The sequence below is a fragment of the Aethalodelphis obliquidens genome, unplaced genomic scaffold, assembly GCF_003676395.1.
Source record: "Aethalodelphis obliquidens isolate GAN/ISIS:26980383/991018 unplaced genomic scaffold, ASM367639v1 scaffold121, whole genome shotgun sequence".
Classification (NCBI taxonomy): Eukaryota; Metazoa; Chordata; class Mammalia; order Artiodactyla; family Delphinidae; genus Aethalodelphis; species Aethalodelphis obliquidens.
Window position 1 is genome coordinate 1,191,584 of NW_020838065.1, and position 20,841 is coordinate 1,212,424.

At 46.8% G+C, this 20,841-nt stretch overlaps 1 protein-coding gene across 1 annotated transcript; it reads right to left on the reverse strand.

Annotated features, from left to right (window-relative positions):
* Positions 1 to 144: 144 nt before the first annotated feature.
* On the reverse strand, positions 145 to 19,780 carry LMAN2 (lectin, mannose binding 2). Its single transcript, XM_027098267.1, has 8 exons — positions 19,423 to 19,780; positions 19,134 to 19,252; positions 6,274 to 6,391; positions 5,365 to 5,444; positions 5,055 to 5,216; positions 4,851 to 4,965; positions 2,037 to 2,156; positions 145 to 830 (listed from the first exon to the last, which is right to left on the reverse strand). Exons 1-8 carry the CDS (start codon positions 19,631 to 19,633, stop codon positions 670 to 672), a joined length of 1,086 nt encoding a protein of 361 aa, XP_026954068.1. The 5' UTR covers positions 19,634 to 19,780; the 3' UTR covers positions 145 to 669.
* Positions 19,781 to 20,841: the final 1,061 nt, after the last annotated feature.

A 20,841-nucleotide genomic window follows, 5' to 3' on the forward strand; every position in this document is an offset into this window, starting at 1 on the left:
CTACCTGGGAAATGGGGACCACAGCACCTGCCTCCTGGGGCTGTGCCGCAGGCCTGAGGGGACGAGGCTAGGAGCTGTAAAGCGTGGCCAGCTGGATGTCATTTGAAGAAAAGAAAAGCAAGTCTCTTAGGACAGCCACACAGCTGAGGTTGGTTATTTCACTTTATTTAGCAAACCGTCACACTATGGGCCCCACCAAACTGCTCCTCCAGCCTCCCACAAGGGTCTGCCTTGGAAAGAAGCTCAGAGGGTGAACAGGAAGGCCCAGGCTCCCCAGCTGGCCTCCTCTTCTGTCACACACACCACACAGCACAGAACAAGATCACTGCTCATGTCCTCAGATGCCCACCCCAGTGTGGTCTGGGGGCCTCCAGTGTCCAACAGCCACCTGCGGGTGTCTCGACCCAGCACCAGGCACAGACCTCCTGCTCCTGAGAGGCTGGCATAGAGCAAGGGCCTCTGCACCCAGCTGTGGGGATGTCAAACCCTTTTCCCCAGCCCTGAAGCCTGTCCCCACTGGGCAAGAAGCAAAATGTACGAAAATACTTCTTTAATTATTTCTTTGAAATGGTTAAGAAATAAGGTCATCTTATTTTTCTTTTATAATCCTAGTTAAAAAAAAAGTTCACATTAGCGCCAGGGCCCTTCCCCAAATCGAGCGCCCGCTGCTCAGTAGAAACGCTTGTTCCGCTCCTGCCTCTTCTGAAACACCACGGCCCCCACCACAGCACACACGATGATGCCCAGGAGGGCGCAGAGCAGCAGCAGGAACACCCGCCACCCCGTCAGGGGCCCGCTGCGGAAGTTCCCCGTCGGGTCGTCCACGTTGTCTGAGGGAGGAGAGAGGGGGGAATGAGAGGCCGGACAGGCTCCCAGGAGATGGGGGAGCAGGGCGACAGCCCGTTTAGGCCCCCACACCCACCCTAGAGGCGTCAGCTGTGGCCTGCTCACACCGCACCAGTGAGGGGCAGGGGCATGCACAGAGATTGTCCAACCTCACTGGGACCAAGGTTCCCAGGGATCAAGGCTCCCAGGGATCCAGGCTGAGGTGCTTTCTGCTACAAGAAACTGGTGAACACTGGACTCCTGGGGTCTCCTTGACAGCCTGAGTCTGCCTGAGACGGGCCCAGGACCTGCTTTCACAAGCCCACTCCCAGCCCAATGCAGTGGTCTGAGGTCCCCATCTGAAGAAACACAGCCCTGGCCACAGGCTGCCCTCAATCACATCTGGATGCGTTCGGTTTCTCCCAGGGCCCCGACCCCCAACCCCCAACCTTCTGCTTTGACCCTCTACCCCAATGGGTCCACCCAACTGAAAACGAGTTAACCCCTGCTCGGCCAGCTGGGGTTGCTGGGTGGGCTAGAGCAGATGATGTGTCCGAAAACCCTCGGCAGCAGAAAGCCTTCAACCAAAGGTCGCAAAACTGGTCTATGGCAGGATTTGTTTGGCCCCCAAAACATTTAAAAGCAACTTGAATCTTAGAAAAGTGAGATGGCACATAAAATGTTGGGTTCCACTGGTGCTCTATCACCCGCTGGGCCCACATGCACAACTTTGGAGCCCCTGGGATAGATTTCGCCACACACACACACAGGGGCCTCACTTCCCGCACGAGAACCCTTGCTCCATGAGGACGAAGTGGTGGCTGACTAGTACTCTGGGAAGAACTCAGGCTTGGGGTTTTGCCAAAACTCAAGTTCACATCTTGCCTTTTTACCTCTTTCTAGCTGAGGAAACCTGAGGATCAGCTCTCCCAGCAGTCACAGGACCTACTTCCACGCCGTTCACTGAGGCCGCGCACTGAGGTATCAGAGTGCCCCACGCACCACCCACACCAACAAACAGCCCCTCTGGCTTCACTGGCCGTTATCCCAGCACTGAGTGCAGGAGGATGCAGACACCAGGTGCCCACACACCTGCTCATGAGCACTATTTGCTGATCCAAGGGCCTGGCTAGACCAGGGAAGGGCAGATGGACCCCGGGCACTTGCCCGAGCCAGCCCAGGCCCCACCGGGAGGGGCTGCAAGTGCATACCTTTGGGCGACTTGAGCAAGTTGACGCTGGGCTCGATCTTGGTCCAGTCAATGTTCTCCTCGTCAGGCGTGTGCTCCACCATCAGCTGGAACAGCTTCATGGAGATGATGTCATGATTGTCTGCAGGATGAGAGTTAGCTTCTAAGGGGCCTGAAGACGCTTCGGCACACGTGGCCCAACGACCACCCCCACCACCACATAAAGTGGCCAGGTTCCCTGGGGAGAACCCAGTAGCCCCCAGCAGGCAGCATTCCAGGAGCTGGAACACCTCCAGAACTCAGCAACAAGAAACCTGGAAGGAGGCAGAGCAGACAGGAAAAAGTAGGAGTTTTACAATCAAAATCATTGGGTCTAATCCTGGCTCTGCTGTCCTCCTTGAGGCTCAGTTTCCTCATTTGTAAATGCAGGTGGTAATCTCCATCTTGCATGGTTATCAAGGCATATAAATAAGAAAGTACAGACAAGGCACAGGTGTATTGCTTGCAGATAGTATGTCTTTGAAAACAGAACCAGATAAGGACCCACACATTGTTCTATGACTGGTTGAGAAGCCTGATCCTCCCAAGGGCAGGCAGCCCCCAGACATTCCTGTCACAGAGACCCAAATACAGAGTGCGGACAAACGACTTGGCAGCCAGCTGAAAGCTCAGCCAGACACACAGTCAAGCGACTGTACCTGAGGAGACTTGAGAAAGGCCTGGGTCCAACTAGTATGGGCAGGAGAGAACCTCTAAATGACACTGACAATAACTGATCAACCCATTTTTGAGATGGGGAGGTTGAGGCTCCGAACCAAGACAAGGGTCCCGGTCAAGGACCTGACTCCAGCTATCAGCTCAGCTAACTGACTAGAATTTGAGGAAAGGTCCAGAAAAGGGAGAGCCTAAAGAGCAAGGACCCCCGTGGCCGGATTGGGCAGAGCCCAGCCATACCTGACACCAGTATGCACAGCCCCTGGAAGCCCAGGGACAAGCATGGACTCTGGAGTCAGGCATCAGGTAGGTCCCATCTGAGCTCTGCCGTTCCCTGGGTGCATGAACTTGACAAGATCCCTTCAACTCCCAAATGCCCAATGGTCCCAGGTGTATAAAATGGGAAAGAGACGGCTACCTATCTAAGAACACACCACGTGCCTTTATGCATGCGATGCCTGACGGGAGGCTGGCGTGCACAACCCTCCAACTAATGGTCGGACACTACTGTGTGCATGGCTCCCTCCATTGCCCTTCCCGGGGCCTCTCTAAACAACCTTAGAGAATATCCACCTGCCACAGATCTGGCTCTGTTCCCAGAACCTTCTCATGACACCTGCTGAAACACTGTCAGATGGAATTCCAAGTAACCCAGAGGAGGGCTGTAGCGAATCCACAGATGGAACAAGACGGGCCATGAGCTGGTAATTACTGAAGCTGGTTAACAGCAACAAGGGGCTTATTAGACCACCTCCCCTCTTATGGGTATTTAGTGGAATTTCCACATTAAAAACTTTAAAACAAACCCCCCCCTCCGTCCCGCAAAATAGACACTGGGACAGGGTGGACCCAGGTATTTGCATGGTGAAGGGCAGGCTCCTGAACGGTGCTGGCTCACAGGCCCTGGAAACATCTGTCCTGACAATAAACAAGCCTCTGACTAGTTCTCCACACTGCTTCCTAGCTCTGGTAGGCAGGAGCCAGCCCCAGGCTTGGTGCCTCCCAAGGGCCTTGAGAAGGGACTAAGGACCAAGGCCAAAGGCCACCATCAAGTGCCACCCAGGCCTGGTGGCCCCAAGAGGCCTGTGTAGGCAGGCAGCATCCCAATGCTTACAGCATGCACCGTGGGCCAAACAAGACAGAGCCCTGACTCTGTGGAGCTTACAATTCAGTGAGGGGGACACAGATAAATAAATTACATGGCAGATTCCAGGATGGTTAAGTGCTATGAAGAAAAATAAAGCTAGGAAAGGTGATGGGAAGTGTGCAGGGGACTGGGATGTGTGTATGCGACTTTAAATGAGGGAATCAGGGACAGTCCCACTGAGGAAGTGACATCTGGGCAAGACCTGGAGAAGCCAAGGGAGAGATGCAAGCACAAAGGCCCAAGGCAGGAGGGCAGGGGTGGGTCTGAAGAGCGGCTAGGGGCAGTGTCACCAGGGAGCAGGGAGGATGAGCCAGAGGGAAGGGGGTGGGAAGGCGGCACACAGGCTTGGCAGTGTGCCGCTGCGAGGGAGGTGGGAGGAGCAGCTCTGCTGCTGTGCTGGGAGAAACTGTTGGGGCTGGCGTGGGAAGAGGGACCCCCGGGAAGCTCCTGTGGTTGTCCGAGTGAGGGAGGATGGTGGCCCGGACGTGCCAGCAGTAGAGGAAGGGAGAAAAGTGGTCTGAGGCAGGGAGAAGACAAAGCCAGCAGGACCAGCCAACGGATGAGAGGTGACGTGTGAGAGAAAATGCAGAGACCAGAATGATACCAAGGTGTTTTGACCTGAGCAACTACAAGGACAGAGGTTCGTTTCTATCTCTGGCTGTGGGTGTGTGAAGGCTGAGAGGCCTGCTTGGCACCAGGCGGAGATGCTGAGCAGGATGCTGGTGACACAGGTCTGGAGATGGAAATCTGGGGGTCCACTGCATCCAGATTCAAAGCACCCCAGCCCCTAGAGGACAGAGAGAGATGGCGGTGAGGGACTGCTCATGGATGTGGGAAAAGGAGGAAGAAAACCAGGCAAGCGTGGAATCAAATGAAGGAAGGTCAGAAGGAAAGGGACTGGCTGTGTCACAAGCTCCCAAAGTACCAGGGAAGGTCAGACTGAGACTTCACACCTCGCTCAGCCCACACACTCACCAGACAGGTCGCCGGTGCCGGCTGAGGCTCCAAAGTAGTAGCCAGTGGGCAGGCGCACGCCCGTGATGTCAATGCAGTTCTTCCACTCGTTCTTGTCCTCCAGGTCAGTCATCACCTGCGGCCGACCAGCAGGTCAAGGGCAGCCTGGGGCCGGCCTGCCCACCTTCCCGAGCCCCCCCAGAGCCGCCCCTCCCGCCCGCTCACCGTCAGGCGACCCCGGGAGTAGCGCACGGCCAGGAAGGTGTCGTGATCGCGGTTGCGGAAGTCAGCCGTGCAGCCTGCCAGCTCGGTCCAGCGGCCATCCTTGCTGTGGTCGTAGGACAGGGAGCCATTGTTCACCATCACGGAGATGTACGGAAACACACGCTGAAACAAGACACGGGTTACTCTGAGGCCAGCCCAGCCCAGCCCGTGGGAGGCCGCAGGGCACCCACCACCCTGATCCCTGGAGCCTCCTCTCATGCAGGGACCAGGGAGAAGTCCCGTTCTGCTCTGCAGGAGAGCAGGGGCCTACCTCTGTGGTCTCATCATTGGGATACGTGTCCAGGAAGATGGCTAAGCCATGGAAGTTGTCTTTGCTTCCAAACACAGGCCCTGGAATTAGAAGGAGATGCTCCTGTAACGGGAGAAACTGGAGTTGTCCCATGGATACCTGAAGGACAAAGTAATGCCAGCATGGGTGGGTTAATCTGTGGTCATTCTCCCAGGAAAGAGAAGGGATCTTTAAGTGGGGGTGGGGTGGGGGACTGGAGGGTGGTCTCAGGGGTGTGGCAGAGAGGACTCAAGTTTGAAGCCTGAACTGTGAAGGAAAAGCACCTGCCTATGCGCTCTGAGGTGTCAGGTGACAAGGGGATACCCAACCTGTGAAAAACAGGTGGCCATTACAGTAAGAACCATCCCTTAACCCTTCTGTCCAAGGCCAGACAGCAAACATTTTAGGCTTTGTGGGCCACAGATGGTCTCTGTCACACAGTCTTCCTTGTTTTATCCTTTTTAAAATGGTAGAGGGACTTCCCTGGTGGTCCAGTGGGTAAGACTCCGTGCTCTCAATGCAGGGGGCCCAGGTTCGATCCCTGGTTGGGGAACTAGAACCTGCATGCATGCCACAACTAAGAAGTCCACATGCTGCAACTAAAGATCCCCCGTGCTGCAACTAAGACCTGGCACAGCCTAAATAAATAAATAAAATAAAATAAAATAAAATGGTAGAATGGTAAAACCATTATTAGCTGGTGTAGAACACCAGGCCACAATGGGGCACAGAGTTGAGCCACAGGGTCATCTTCTAAAAGGACACTCCCTTCAGTTGCCCCCAGGTCCCAGGTTTCCTCAAAGAGGAGCAGCAGCGCCCTAACAAGGGGTGCAGAGTGGAGGATCCTTGGCCACAGATGCACAGGTCCCACCTGTGCGAGCGCCACCCTACCTGGCACCAGGCGGTCCCGGGTATACCACAAGGCAATGCCATCACCATGGAGATTCTTCTTCCCTGCGCCATGGACTTTGAAGTGAACGTGCATCTCCCAGTCCTTGAGGAAGCAAGGCTAGAGGGAGAGCAGAGAGGGCTGTTCAGAGCTCCCCAGCTTGTCTGCCAGATGGAGGTGACCGGGCACAGACCCTGTACCGAGATGACACTCAGAACAGGGCCAGGCAGCAGGGTCATGAGTGTCACTGACCAACAGACCCCCCAGCATTCTCAGCAGGGAGAAAGGGGCTGCTGGGCCTCCCAGGTCGGGAGTGGGAGGCCACAGAGTATCCCAAGGCTGCTGAGGCAGCTTTTTAACAGAATGAGGGAGTTCCATAAGCACTTACAGTTCAAGATCAAGATATTAAAGATACTAAAAGAGGAAAGATAAGTTGCAAAACAGTATCAGCACTATGTGCTCATTTTTGAAAAAGAAATTAGCATATGTGTAGAGAAAGAAGGAACTGAAAGAAATATGAACCAACATTAATGAAAGCTAACTCTGGGAGGGGAATGTCTACTTTCTATGTCTGAATCTTCTGTATTGAACATATTACTTCTGTAATTAGAAAAAACTCAAATGAAAAATAAAAACCCTATGTCCCATTGTGGGTGATCTGGCTTGTGCATCACTGATTTACCAGATTCACTGTTCTGGGCCTGGGCACCAGGAGCCCAGGTGAGGAGACCTGGCCCCTGAGAACAAAGGGTTTGCAGGCACCTGCACTACAGCCTGACACAGTGTGAAGTCAGCCCTCCCAGTTCTTGACAGTTCATTGGCTCTGGGAGACCCTGAAGATTCTGGAGGGGGCAACTGTGAGGTGATAAGAACCAGGTCTCAAGGACATATGGGCACGGAATCTAAGTCCAAGACCTGCTGAGGGGATGGAAGGCCTGGTGAACCAGTCTTGCTTTGGACTGAGACGACAAAAACTGCAACTGAAAAGTAAGAATGAATGAGAAAGGCCTCCCAGGGATTGTAGCTCAGCTATGAGTCCTCACAATCCCTGAAATTAGACTAAACAGACGCACCCAAGCCTCACATTTCAGCAAAAAAAATCTTGCAAACACAGGGGCTTCCCTGGTGGCGCAGTGGTTAAGAATCCGCCTGCCAATGCAGGGGACACGGGTTCAAGCCCTGGTCCGGGAAGATCCCACGTGTCACGGAGCAACTAAGCCTGTGCGCCACAACTACTGAGCCTGTGCTCTAGAGCCCACAAGCCACAACCACTGAGCCCGTGAGCCACAACTACTGAAGCCCACGCACCTAGCCCGTGCTCCGCAACAAGAGAAGCCACCGCAATGAGAAGCCTGCGCACTGCAACAAAGAGTAGCCCCCGCTCGCCCGTAACTAAAGAAAGCCCGCACACAGCAACAAAGACCCAATGCAGCCAAAAATAAATAAATAAATTCATTAAAAAAAAGAAAAAAGTTATCTTTCATTCTTCAGGGAGAAGAAAAGTGATCCGGATCCAGACGTAAAGTCAGAGATTCACGAAGGAATGAAGAACAATGACTAAAGCAGATATGAGACTAAAAATCTAAATAAATATTTGACTGCATAAAACAATAATGCTTTGTGTGATTTAAAACAGAAAGATTAATAACAACAGGGTAAAAAGAGTTAAAGTGCTCTAAAAGCCTTGCATTGTCCTGGAAGGAGTTAGAAGTACGCGTTATCATTAGACTTTGGTAAAACGTGTGCTTTAAACTCCAGAGAAGCCATTAAAATATTGGGAAATAAGCACAGAACTTTCAACCTAATAGAAGAGGAAAAGTGTAATAAAAATTAGCCAACCCAAAAGAAGCCAAGACCCGAGAGAAGAATGAACAGAGAACAGTCAGTACAAACAGAAAGTGAATAGTAAGATGGCAGATTAAACCCAAATAAACGTATCAGTAATCTTACTAAATGTAGATAGACTAAATGCTGGTAAGGGTACACATGATCTCCCTGTATTATTTTTCCTTCTTCTTTTTTTTAATGAAGTACAGTTCATATACAATATTAGTTTCAGGTGCACCACACAGGGATTGATATTTATATACATTACGAATTGATCACCACAATAAGTCTAGTAACTATCTGTCACCATAGAAAGTTACTGTAATATTACTGACCACATTCCCTATGCTGTACATTACATCCCCATGACTTATCTTAATCTCTGTATTTTTTCTTACAACTGCATGTGAATCTACAATTATCTCAAAATAAAAAGTTTAATTTTAAAAATAAATAACAGATCAAAGACTTAAACTTAAGAGCTAAAACTACAAAACTCTTTAGAAAAAACAATGGGGGAAAATCTTCACAACACCAGATTTAGCAATAATTTTCTAGATATTACACCAAAGCACAGACAACAAAAAAATCAAATTGGACTTCATCAAAATTAAAACCTTTTACACGTCAAAGAACATGAAGAGAATGAAAAGACAATCCACAGACTGAGAGAATATATTTCCAAATCATATATAATGTCCAGAATATATAGAAAACTCCTGAAACTCAACAAAAAACCCAATTCAAAAATGGGCAAAGGACTTGGATACACATTTTTTCATAGAAGAATATATACAAATGGCTAATAAGCACATGAAAAGACGCTCAACATCATTAGTCATTAGAGAAATGCAAATCAAAACCACAAGATACCACTCTACACCCATTCGGATGGCTATCATCAAAAAACTGGAAAGGGTCAGACTGAGACTTCAGTCTGACCATTCACTATATCAGGGGGTGGCGCAGTGGTTGAGAGTCTGCCTGCCAATGGAGGGGACGCAGGTTCGAGACCTGGTCTGGGAGGATCCCACATGCCACAGGGCAAATGGGCCCGTGAGCCACAACTGCTGAGCCTGTGCGTCTGGAGCCTGTGCTCCACAAAAAGAGAGGCCGCGACAGTGAGAGGCCCGCGCACCGCGATGAAGAGTGGCCTCTGCTTGCCGCAACTAGAGAAAGCCCTCGCACAAAAACGAAGACCCAACACAGCCAAAAATAAATAAATAAATAATTTTTTTTAAAAAAAGGAAAATAAGTATTGTAAAGATGTGGAGAAATTGGAACCCTGATGCACTGCTGGTGAGAATGTAAAATGGTGTGGTTGCTATGGAAAACAGTTTGGTGGTCCTCAAAAAGTTAAACAAAGAGTTACCATATGACCCAGCAATTCCATTTCCTAGTTATTTACCAAAAAAAAAGTGAAAACAACCATCTACGTCCACCCACGTACGTAGCAACACTGTTCACAATAGCCAAAAGGTGGAAACCACCCAGTGTCCACCAACAGATGAATGGATAAACAAAATGTGGTGTGCGCGCGCACACGCGCACACACACACACACACACACACACACACACACACAATGTTATTTAGCCATAAAAAGGAATGAAGTACTAACACATGCTACAACATGGATGAACCTTGCAGATATTATGCTAAGTGAAATAAGCCAGATATAGACAAATATATTATGATTCCATTTATGTGAGATACCTAGAAGAGTCAAATTCAGAAACAGAAAGTAGAATAGTGGTTACCAGGGGCTGTGGGGAGGCAGGGAACGGGGAGTTAGTTTAATGAGTACAGTTTCAGTTTGGGATGATGAAAAAGTTCTGGAGATAGATGGTGGTGATGGTTGCACAACAAGGTCAATGTACTTAATGCCACTAAACTGTACACTTGAAAGCGGTTAAGGGACTTCCCTGGTGGCGCAGTGGTTAAGAATCCGCCTGCCAATGCAGGGGACACAGGTTCAAGCCCTGGTCCGGGAAGATCCCACATACTGCGGAGCAACTAAGCCTGTGCACCACAACTACTGAGCCTGAGCTCTAGAGCCCGTGAGCCACAACTACTGAGGCTGCGTGCCACAAATACTGAAGCCCGCGAGCTGTAACTACTGAAGCCTGCACGCTACAACTACTGAAGCCCACATGCCTAGAGCCTGTGCACCGCAACAAGAGAAGCCACGGCAATGAGAAACCTGCGCACCACAATGAAGAGTAGCCCCTGCTCGCCGAGAAAGCCCTGCGCAGCAACAACGACCCAATGCCGCCAAAAATAAATAAATTTTTTTTAATTATAAAAAGAAAAGTGGTTAAGATGGTAACTTTTATGTCATTCTATGTTACAATAAAAATATTTTGAGAAATTTTATTTTCTTTTTCATGCAGATACATATTTACAGTAATCAAAGTATTTACATTTTTTACAGTATTTACATTTTTTTAAATATTGAAGATTGATTTACAATGTTAATTTCTGCTGTCCAGCAAAGTGACTCAGTTATACAGATATATATATTCTTTTTCATATTATTTTCCATTATGGGTTATCATAGGATATTGAATATAGTTCCCTGTGCTGTACAGTAGGACTTTGTCATTTATCCATCCTATATATAATAGTTTGCATCTGCTAATCCCAAACTCCCAATCCTTCCCTCCCCCACCCTCTTCCCCCTTGGCAACCACAAGTCTGTTCTCTATATCGGTGAGTCTCTTTCTGTTTCATAAATATGTTCATTTGTGTCATATTTTAGATTCTACATATAATTGATGTATTTGTTTTTCTCTGTCTGACTTGCTTCACTTAGTATGATCATCTCTAGGTCCATCCATGTTGCTGCAAATGGCATTACTTCCTTCTTTTTTGTAGCTGAGTAATATTCCATTCTATATCCACATCCTTATCCATTCATCTGTCGATGGACATTTAGGTTGTTTCCGTCTCTTGGCTATTGTAAATAGTACTGCAATGAACACTGGAGTGCATGTATCTTTTCAAATTAGAGTTTTATCTGGATATATGCCCAGGAATGGGATTGCCAGATCATATGGAAAATCTATTTTTAGTTTTTTGAGGAATCTCTATACTGGCTGCACCAATTTACATTCCCACCAACAGTGTAAGAGGGTTCCCTTTTCTCCACACCCTCTCCAGCATTTATTATTTGTAGACTTTTTAATGATGGCCATTCTGACCGGTGTGAGGTGGTACCTCACTGCAGTTTTGATTTGCATTTCTCTAATAATCAGAGATGATGAGCATCTTTTCATGTGCCTATTGGCCATCTGTATGTCTTCTTTGGAGAAATGTCTATTTAGGTTTTCTGCTCTTTTTTTTTCACGGTACGCAGGCCTCTCACTGATGTGGCCTCTCCCGTTGCGGAGCACAGGCTCTCGACGCGCAGGCTCAGCGGCCACGGCTCACGGGCCTAGCCACTCCGTGGCATGTGGGATCTTCCCAGACCGGGGCACAAACCCACGTCCCCTACATTGGCAGGTGGACTCTCAACCACTGCGCCACCAGGGAAGCCCTCTGCTCATTTTTTGATTGGGTTGGGGGTTTTTTTTGTTATGGAATTGTATGAGCTGTTTGTATATTTTGGAAATTAAGCCCTTGTCGGTCGCATCATTTGCAAATACTTTCTCCCAGTCCATAGGTTTCTTTTCATTTTGTTTATGGTTTCCTTTGCTGTGCAAAAGCTTGTAAGTTTGACCAGGTCCCATTTGTTTATTTTTGCTTTTATTTCTATTGCCTTGGGAGACTGACCTAAGGAAATATTGGTAGGATTTATGTCAGAGAATGTTTTGCCTATGTTCTCTTCTAGGAATTTTATGGTGTCATGTCTTATATTTAAGTCTTTAAGCCATTTTGAGTTTATTTTTGTACATGGTGTGAGGGTGTGTTCTAACTTCATTGATTGCAGCTGTATTGCAGCTGTCTAACTTTCCCAACACCACTTGCTGAAGAGACTGTCTTTTCCCCATTGTATATTCTTGCATCCTTTGTGGTGACCATTACATTTAAAAAAACTGTCCCAATGCCATTGAGTATCGTACTGAAGACAATGGTTTAAAATATTAAAGTATTTAAAAGTAAAAAACAATAAAAGGTTAAATGGTAAATTTTATGTTATTGTATTTTACCACAATAAAAATAAATGAATAACTGTCCAAAAGCCTAATTTTATGCTGTTTACAGGAGACAACTCTAAAACATAAAGAAGTGGGAAAAAGAAAAGGATAGAAAAAGATATTGCATGCAAAAACTAAGCAAAAGCAAGCTTGTGCAGCTACGCCAATAACAAAGTTTAGAAGGGGACTCTTCTTAAGAACAAAAGACTCCATTTTTCAGGAAAATTTTGGTCTCAAAATATATAAAGCAGAAACTGACAGACTACAAAGATAAAGACAAATCCATACACAGGCATTTTAATACACCTCTCCTAATAACTGATAAAAACAAGCAAAAATGTCAGAAAGATATAGAGATTTGAACCCAATCAGCAAACATGACCTAAGGATCTAAATGGCACATTTCACTCAAGCAGTAAAGAATCCACATCCTTCAGAAACACACATGGAATGTTTCCCCAAAATCCTGATCATTCGAAGGACCATTTGCAAGTCTCAACAGACCTCCAAGGATTGAAATCACAGAACCTGTTCCTTGACCACGATGAAATTAAACTAGGTATCAATAACTTAAAAAATAAAGATAACTAGAAAAGCCCTCATGTATTTGAAAAAACTTAAAAACATATCTCACATACACAAAAGTCAGCCTAGAAACTAAGATTTCAAATGGGCTCTTTGGTGCCCAGGAGTTTTCTATGCCTGGGAACAATGCACTGAGAATAAGACTCCAAGCTGGTGGGAGGTGTGCCTCTGAGAAGGGCAACGATGCACTGGAAGGTGGGAAAGGAAAACCTCCCCTCCTGTCCCTGGCATGTTTGCAGGGAGATCAGTTTCAGGAAAGAGTACACATGGAAGTTGAGGACCTAGAAGACCTAGACCTAGACCTAGACCTCCAAGACTATCCCGGCCTTAAAAAGTCTCTGTGTACTGCAGGTAAGACTGCAGAACATCAGACAGAATACTGTGATACAGACAATATAAAGAAGGATTTTAAGCAGATGAGGTACGGGCTAGAACTGATGTAGAAGTTGCTTTTGAGGGCAGAACATGACATGGCCATGGTTTTCCATCCTGGCCGCACAGCTGAGCCACATGGGGAGCTCAGAAATCTTAATGCCCTGGCCCTCCCCCAGGCCAACTAAATCAGAATCAATCATTGGCGGTCACAGACCATTTTACAGTTAGGTAGTTTCTGTGTCTTGGCTTGCAATAAAGTGAAAGGCAGACCTAATCCTTTTTTTTTTAATTGGAGTATAGTTGCTTTACAATGTTGTGTTAGTTTCTGCTGTATAGCAAAGTGAATCAATTATACGTATACATATATCCACTCTTTTTTGGATTTCCTTCCCATTTAGGTCACCATAGACCACGGAGTAGAGTTCCCTGTGCTATACAGTAGGTTCTCATTAGTTATCTATTTTATATTATCTATAGTAGTGCATATATGTCAATCCCAATCTCCCATAAGTTTGTTCTCTACATCTGTGACTCTATTTCTGCTTTGCAAATAAGTTCATCTGTACCATTTTTCTAGATTCCACATATAAGCAATATTATACGATATTTGTTTTTCTCTTTCTGACTTACTTCACTCTGTATGACAGTCTCTAGGTCTATCCACATCAAGGCAGAGCTAACCTAACAGTCAGCTGATACATTGTTAAAATTTTTGATGAAAGATCACTACATGATTTAGGGTTTATAAACCAAAGAAGTTCAAAACACTGAGTGACCCTGCTATAACAAAACTCCCTGCATCTCCATCTACTATTTAAGCAAACACAAGTTCTCAGCATTCACACAGGTAAGAACAAAAAGCAGAAGTCACGCTAAAGCTTCTCATTCTGACAATGACATCCATCCAAACAGGGGTGGGGAGATGACAGCTGGATGAGATGCATTTCAATAAATGTTTACTTTGTGTAATAATTATTCAAAAATTGTGTAATTGGGTAAGGCATTTCTTTTGATCAATTGTATACCAATGATAATTATAATAATCCCAAAGAAAATATTAAAACTTAATTTCAAGGTCCCAACAAGGTTAAAAGCTTAAATTATTACACTTATTTTATTTGCAGAGGTACATGATAGGCTAATCAGTAAAATTTTCAAGCATTAAATATACTGCATTAAGTTAAAATTCTGTGTGGGAAATGAAATGAAAATACAAGTTCAATTTTTAAAAATGATGTACAATTTGGGCTTATTCAAGTGGATCTCAAAAGGGAACCCTCCTGCACTGTTGGTGGGAATGTAAATTATACAGCCACTATGGAGAACAGTATGGAGGTTCTTTAACAAACTAAAAATAGAATTACCATATGACCCAGCAATCCCACTACTGGGCATATACCCAGAGAAAACCATAATTCAAAAAGACATATGCACCCCAATGTTCATTGCAGCACTATTTACAATAGTCAGGACACGGAAGCAATCTAAGTGTCCATTGACAGATGAATGGATAAAGATGTGGCACATATATACAATGGAATATTATTCAGCCATAAAAAGGAACGAAATCGAGTTATTTGTAATGAGGTGGATGGACCTAGAGTCTGTCATACAGAGTGAAATAAGTCAGAAAGAGAAAAACAAATACCGTATGCTAACACATATATACGGAATCTAAAAAAACAGTACTGATGAACCTAGTGGCAGGGCAGGAATAAAGACACAGATGTAGAGAATGGACTTGAGGACACAGGGCGGGAAGGGGAAGCTGGGAGGAAGTGAGAGAGTAGCATTGACATATATACACTACCATGTAAAATGGACGGCTAATGGAAAGCTGCTGCCCAGCACAGGGAGACCAGCTCGGTGCTTTGTGACAACCTAGGGGGTGGGATAGGGAGGGTGGGAGGGAGGCTCAAGAGGGAGGGGATATGGGGATATATGTATACATATAGCTGATTCACTTTCTTATACAGCAGCAACTAACAACATTGTAAAGCAATTATACTCCAATAAAGATACCAAAAATAAATAAATAAATAAAAGAGTGGATCTCAAATTGCAATATTTAGATTCCACTGAACAGGAGGCGGGGGAAGAAAGACAGCACAATTATATTCCAGACTGAAAAACTTGATGAAGGCAAGTACAGAATTCTCTCAGCCTGTGACACTGCCAACCACCAACTACCTCCAACCATAATTAAGTTACTTGGGACTGAACCAATTTCTAGCAGTTCCAGCACTATTTGTACGTCATTTAAAAAAAAAAAAAATTGTAATGTTATGCTGAACTCACTTCCTTGAAAAATATAAGGCTACATTATAATTTTTAAAAGTTACCAGAAAACATGGGGACTTCCCTGGCGGTCTAGTGGCTGGGACACCACACTTCCACTGCAGGAGGCCCGGGTTCGATCCCTGGTTGGGGAACTAACATCCTGCATGCCGCACAGTGAGGCCAAAAGAAAAAGTTATCTGAAAATACATGGGACCTAATTAAACTTAAAAGCTTTTGCACAGCAAAGGAAACCATAAACAAAACAAAAAGACAATCCACAGAATGGGAGAAAACATTTGCAAACAAAGCAATGGACAAGGGATTAATCTCCAAAGTATACAAATAGATCACGCAGCTCAATATCAAAAACAAACAATACAATCAAAAAATGGGCAGAAGATCTAAATAGACGATTCTCCAAAGAAGACATACAGATGGCCAAGATGCACATGAAAAGCTGCTCAACATCACTGATTATTAGAGAAGTGCACATCAACACTAGAATGAAGGGGTGGCTGAGCAGGCAGGCAGGCGGCTAGGTGGGTGGCAGCAGCCTCTGGGCAGTAGAGGGGGCTCTGGGGTGGCACCACGGGCAAGGGTAGAGGGGCAAGTTGGCCACCACCGCTGCCGGGGGGGTGGGTTGGGGAGGAGAGCCACTTCCAGGTAGGGAGCAGGTGGGAGAAGGAAAGGCAGGCAGCCGCTCGGCTGCGGCACTCTTTAAATTTTTTGGGGTGCCACAGAGGCGACCCCTGGAGCTGATGTTCCTGATCCCCAGGGTGACAACGGCCGCTGCCTAACCTGGAAAGAGGAATGCCAGCTCCTGAGCAGGCCTCATTGGTGGAGGAGAGGCAACCACAGACCCATCAGGAAGCTGCCTCCACTGGCCCAGGCATGGAACCCGAGACCACAGCCACCACTATTCTAGCTTCCATGAAGGAGCAGATAACCCTGCATGTTGAAGAAAGTTGGAAACCTATCATGATTTTTGTTATGTAATTCCTTGATGGCCTCAGATGACTTCAAAATTTTATCTTTTGGCAAAGAATAGTATTCTGAATGGATGTTTTGTTGGAGAAAGCAAAAGGGGTTCTGGTTTCTCGAGAAAGAAGAAACCTACTTCTGCTCATGGGCTACCTCTTTTGTGAAGCCATGTTCACCCCAGCCTGAAGTCAACAAGTCAACTCTCTCCTGATCTTCTTTGGCACTTTATACCACTGCTCTCTTATCATATGCTCCTTTGAATGATGATATAATAAAAAGCTACCTAAGGATAAAAAAAAAACAAAAAAAACTACAATGAGGTATCACCTCACACCAGTCAGAATGGCCATCATCAGAAAGTCTACAGGGACTTCCCTGGTGGCGCAGTGGTTAAGACTCCATGATCCCAATGCAGGGGGCCCAGATTCAATCACCGGTCAGGGGAACTAGATCCCACATGCATGCCGCAACTAACAGTTCTCATGCCACAACTAAAAGACCCAGCGCAACCAAATAAATAACTATTAAAAAAAAAAGTCTATAAACAATAAATGCTGGAGAGGGTGTGGAGAAAAGGAAACTCTCCTACACTGTTGGTGGGAATGTAAACTGGTACAACCACTATGGAGAACAGTATGCAGGTTCCTTAAAAAACTAAAAATAGAACTACCATATGATCCAGCAATCCCACTACTGGGCATATACCCAGACAAAACTCTAATTTGAAAAGATACATGCACCCCAATGTTCACTGAAGCGCTATTTAAAATAGTGAAGACATGGTAGCAACCTAGATGTCCACTGACATGGATAAAGAAAATGTGGTACATATATACAATGGAATATTACTCAGCCATGAAAAAGAATGAAATAATGCCATTTGCAGCAACATGGATAGACCTAGAGATTACCACACTAAGTGAAGTAAGTCAGACAGAGAAAGACAAACATCATATGATATCACTTCTATGTGAAATGTAAAAAAAAAAAAGATACAAATGAACTTATTTACAAAACAGAAACAGACTCACAGACTTTGAAAACAAGCTTATGGTTACCAAAGGGGAAACGTGGGGGAGGGATAAATTAGGAGTTTGGGATTAACAAATACACACTACTGTATATAAAATAAACAACAAGGATGTACTGTATAGCACAGGGGACTCTACTTAATATTCTGTAATAACCTCTATGGGAAAAGAATCTGAAAAAAGAATGTATATATGTATATGTATAAATGAATCACTTTGCTGTACACCTAAAACTAACACAACATTGTAAATCAACTATATTCTAATATAAAATAAAATTTTTTAAAAAATTTATATGACAGAAAAATGTGACAGAATGTGACTCCGGGGGAAATAGTTAATGAAGTACTCTCTGAGTGGGTGGCACTCGAGCTGAGACTTAACAGATAAGAAGAAACCAAGCAAGCATGAAGAGACTGGAGACAGTGTCCCAGACAGAGGTAACAAGTGCAAAGGTCCTGAGGCAAGAAGGCAGCCAGAGAGGCTGGAACAAAATTAACAGAGCGAATGACTGGAAATGTCAGGCACTAGAGGCCGGACTGTGCAGACATAATGCATGTTTGTCCCTTCACAGGAGACCCCAGGCTCTGAGGATCAGAGTGAAAGCTAAACAAAGTATCCCCAGATGCCCCTAGCTGGAAGGAGAGGTGGAGCTGAGGTAACAGGCAGATGAGGCAACACAAGGACAGTGTGGGCTCTCAGAACTAAATGGGGACGTCATCCAGAAGGGACCAAAGAGCAGAGTAACAAAGAAAACTAGGACACTCGCCAACAGCTTAGGCCATGGGAACGGTTGGGATCAGGCAGGCTGAGGAAGGAGTACATTCTGCCCCCAATTATTCCCCTTTCACCCCTTTCCTGACCTTCCTTGGTGTGGAGTCTGTGCAGCAGCTGATCTTGGCCACTGCTTATATATGACACACCAGCGACACCTGAGGCTCCCTAACCTCTACAGCAAAGGTCACAGAAACTAAACTGCCCATGAGTCCACTGATGACTAGACCCTCAATCAAGCACTAAGGAAGGGGACTGAGTCTGCAAGTATTTCTAAGGGGTTCCTCCACTGTCCAGGCTGGGTCAAGTGTAGCAAATGAATTGCTGGGCTTGGAAATGAGACAGATCAGAGTTTAAACGTTGTTTATGCCATTCGCTGTCTGTTAGCTCTGCAAAAACTCAGGATAGCCATCTACATCAGTCTGTTTGAGAATTAAGTGCGATAAGGCACGTTGAAGTCAGTGCCTAACACACAAAAAATACCCAATGAAGACCCCACTCGTTCCACTTATCCCACTAATGAGAGGGTTCAGTTCAGGCAGATGACAGCCCCACTACTTACTGGCTATGTGATTTTGGGGAAGGCACTTTCAACTCTGAGTCTTAGCTTCTTAGTCAGTGAAACAGAGATAACATCAGTTACTTCACATGGCTTTTGAAGGAACGAAGTAAGAAGAGTGTACGAAATGTCAAGCACAGCTCCTTACACATGGTTACTTCAATTGTCATTACCTGTTATTACTGGCGGGTGTGACCAAGATGGGGAAGGGGACGGAGGAGGGAAGGGCGGCATTCAAACTAAGCTCAGGTCTAGGCTGCTGACTGCAGTGGCTTACTTAATGCTCTGCCTAGCCTCTTGGGAACCACTCACCAGGTGGTTCCAGATAGAGCCCTCTTTGCTGCGCTCGTCAGGGGTCAGACGCACGTACTGGCTCGTGAGCATTGTGCTGCCTTGGAAGTCCCAGAGGAGCGTGGAGCTGGAACCGACCCCTGTGGGCAGAGACACGGGCACAGACAGGTGCGTAAAAGGCCAGGCCAGGACTCGCTTTGCCAGAGGCAGAGAACCCACATAACTGCTCTGACCAGGAAAAAGGGCACCCCTTCCCCAACCCCATCCAGCCTCGCCCTCACCCTGAACTCATTCCCGCCCCAGGCCTCACCGTGGTAGGGCTTGATAAGCGAATGCTCCCGTTTGAGGTGTTCACTGTTGCCGTCAGTTATATCGGCAGCCACCGGCCCCAGAAACAGGAGAAAAAGTAGAAGTGTAGTGGGGCCAGGGCCGGGGCCGGGAAGCCCAGGCCTCCCCGGGCATCGCCGGCCCCAGCCCCAGCGCCAAACCCAGCCTGCCGCCGCCACCGCCGCCGCCGCCATTCTCCGTTCCTCTCGACCACTTCCGTCTTAGGACTTCCGCCTTCCGGGTGTTCCATCTAATAGCCTCCGGCCGGAAGCCCTCCAACCCTAGTGTCACCTGGGAACTGCCAGCAAAAGTAAAGCCTCGCTGACGTGGAGACGGCGGCTGTATTTGCTGAGCAGCCTCCCATCCTGGTCGAGTGCCTTGGCGGCTGCGAGGCACCTGTCAGCCAGCCTCAGCAGTGGGTTCTTATGAGCGACAAGAGCAGCAACCAATCATGGAACAGCACTTTCGGCTTGTGGGCCAACGGGGAGCAGAGAGATGATTTGTGTCGGCGGGCAGCGTGAGGGTCGTCTGTGAAGTGGGGCATGCTGGAACTTGTAGTTTTCATGGGCCGCTCGCGCGGGCTGGGAAGACGAAGCCTAGAACTCTCTTGGCCTCTGGCCACTGGTGGCGTCCCTGGAGTAACCTTTCCCAGTCCAAGCAGAAGTGAGTTCTAAATTGAAGGCGGAGACTAGAATTCCAACTCCCGCGCCGCATAGAACTCACTAGGGCGAGACTTTTTAGCCATTTCTGGCTCCACGCCTTTGGAAACAGAATTCCTTTACTTGATGGCGTCCAGCATTCCCAGTTCCTCAGGCCCAGTTGGGTTTCAGCAGGAGGAGCAGACCCGAATCCCGTCCCAGTGATAGCTGGGGCCCATTCGTATCCAAACGATTATAGTGCCTGCCTGGCGCAGCAGGAAGCGTCCAGGAAAGGTCCGGGAAAGCTGGCCGTGGAGCAAAGGTGGAAAACTGGTGGCCCACAGCCAAATAGAGCTCTTGCTGATGCTATTTCAGTAAATGACTTAACTACCGATATTTTAAATCAGGAGACAAATTCAAATTAAAAATCCAAGTTTCCAGCTTCTCAGGAAAAATTGGAAGACCCAACCACACTAGGCTCATGGGGCTGCCCTGCTAAAAATGCCTTACTTTTCTAAGCTGGTCTCCACTCTGGCCACTAATTTACAGCACCTGCCTGGCCCTTCTAGACGCTTGAATTAATGACCCCTGTTATAGATCACAGGGTGGGACAGTTGGTTTCCTGCTCCTTTAAGAAGTTGTCCTGTTGAATGAATGAATTTCTTCAGGATTAAGTGCTGAGACATCTTTTTAAAATTAGCGAGATATATATGTATGTATATTTCAGAGATTTATCTGTATCTGTGCAAACAAGGACATGTGCA

What these genes read in the sequence shown, in the direction of transcription:
- LMAN2 (XM_027098267.1), bottom strand. Translation starts at nt 19,633, where the DNA reads ATGGCGGCGGCGGCGGTGGCGGCGGCAGGCTGGGTTTGGCGCTGGGGC. An exon ending in GCTTATCAAGCCCTACCACG is followed by an intron (nt 19,253 to 19,422) that starts GTGAGGCCTGGG and finishes CTCTGCCCACAG; the next exon opens with GGGTCGGTTCCAGCTCCACG. An exon ending in CGGCACCGGCGACCTGTCTG is followed by an intron (nt 2,157 to 4,850) that starts GTGAGTGTGTGG and finishes CTCATCCTGCAG; the next exon opens with ACAATCATGACATCATCTCC.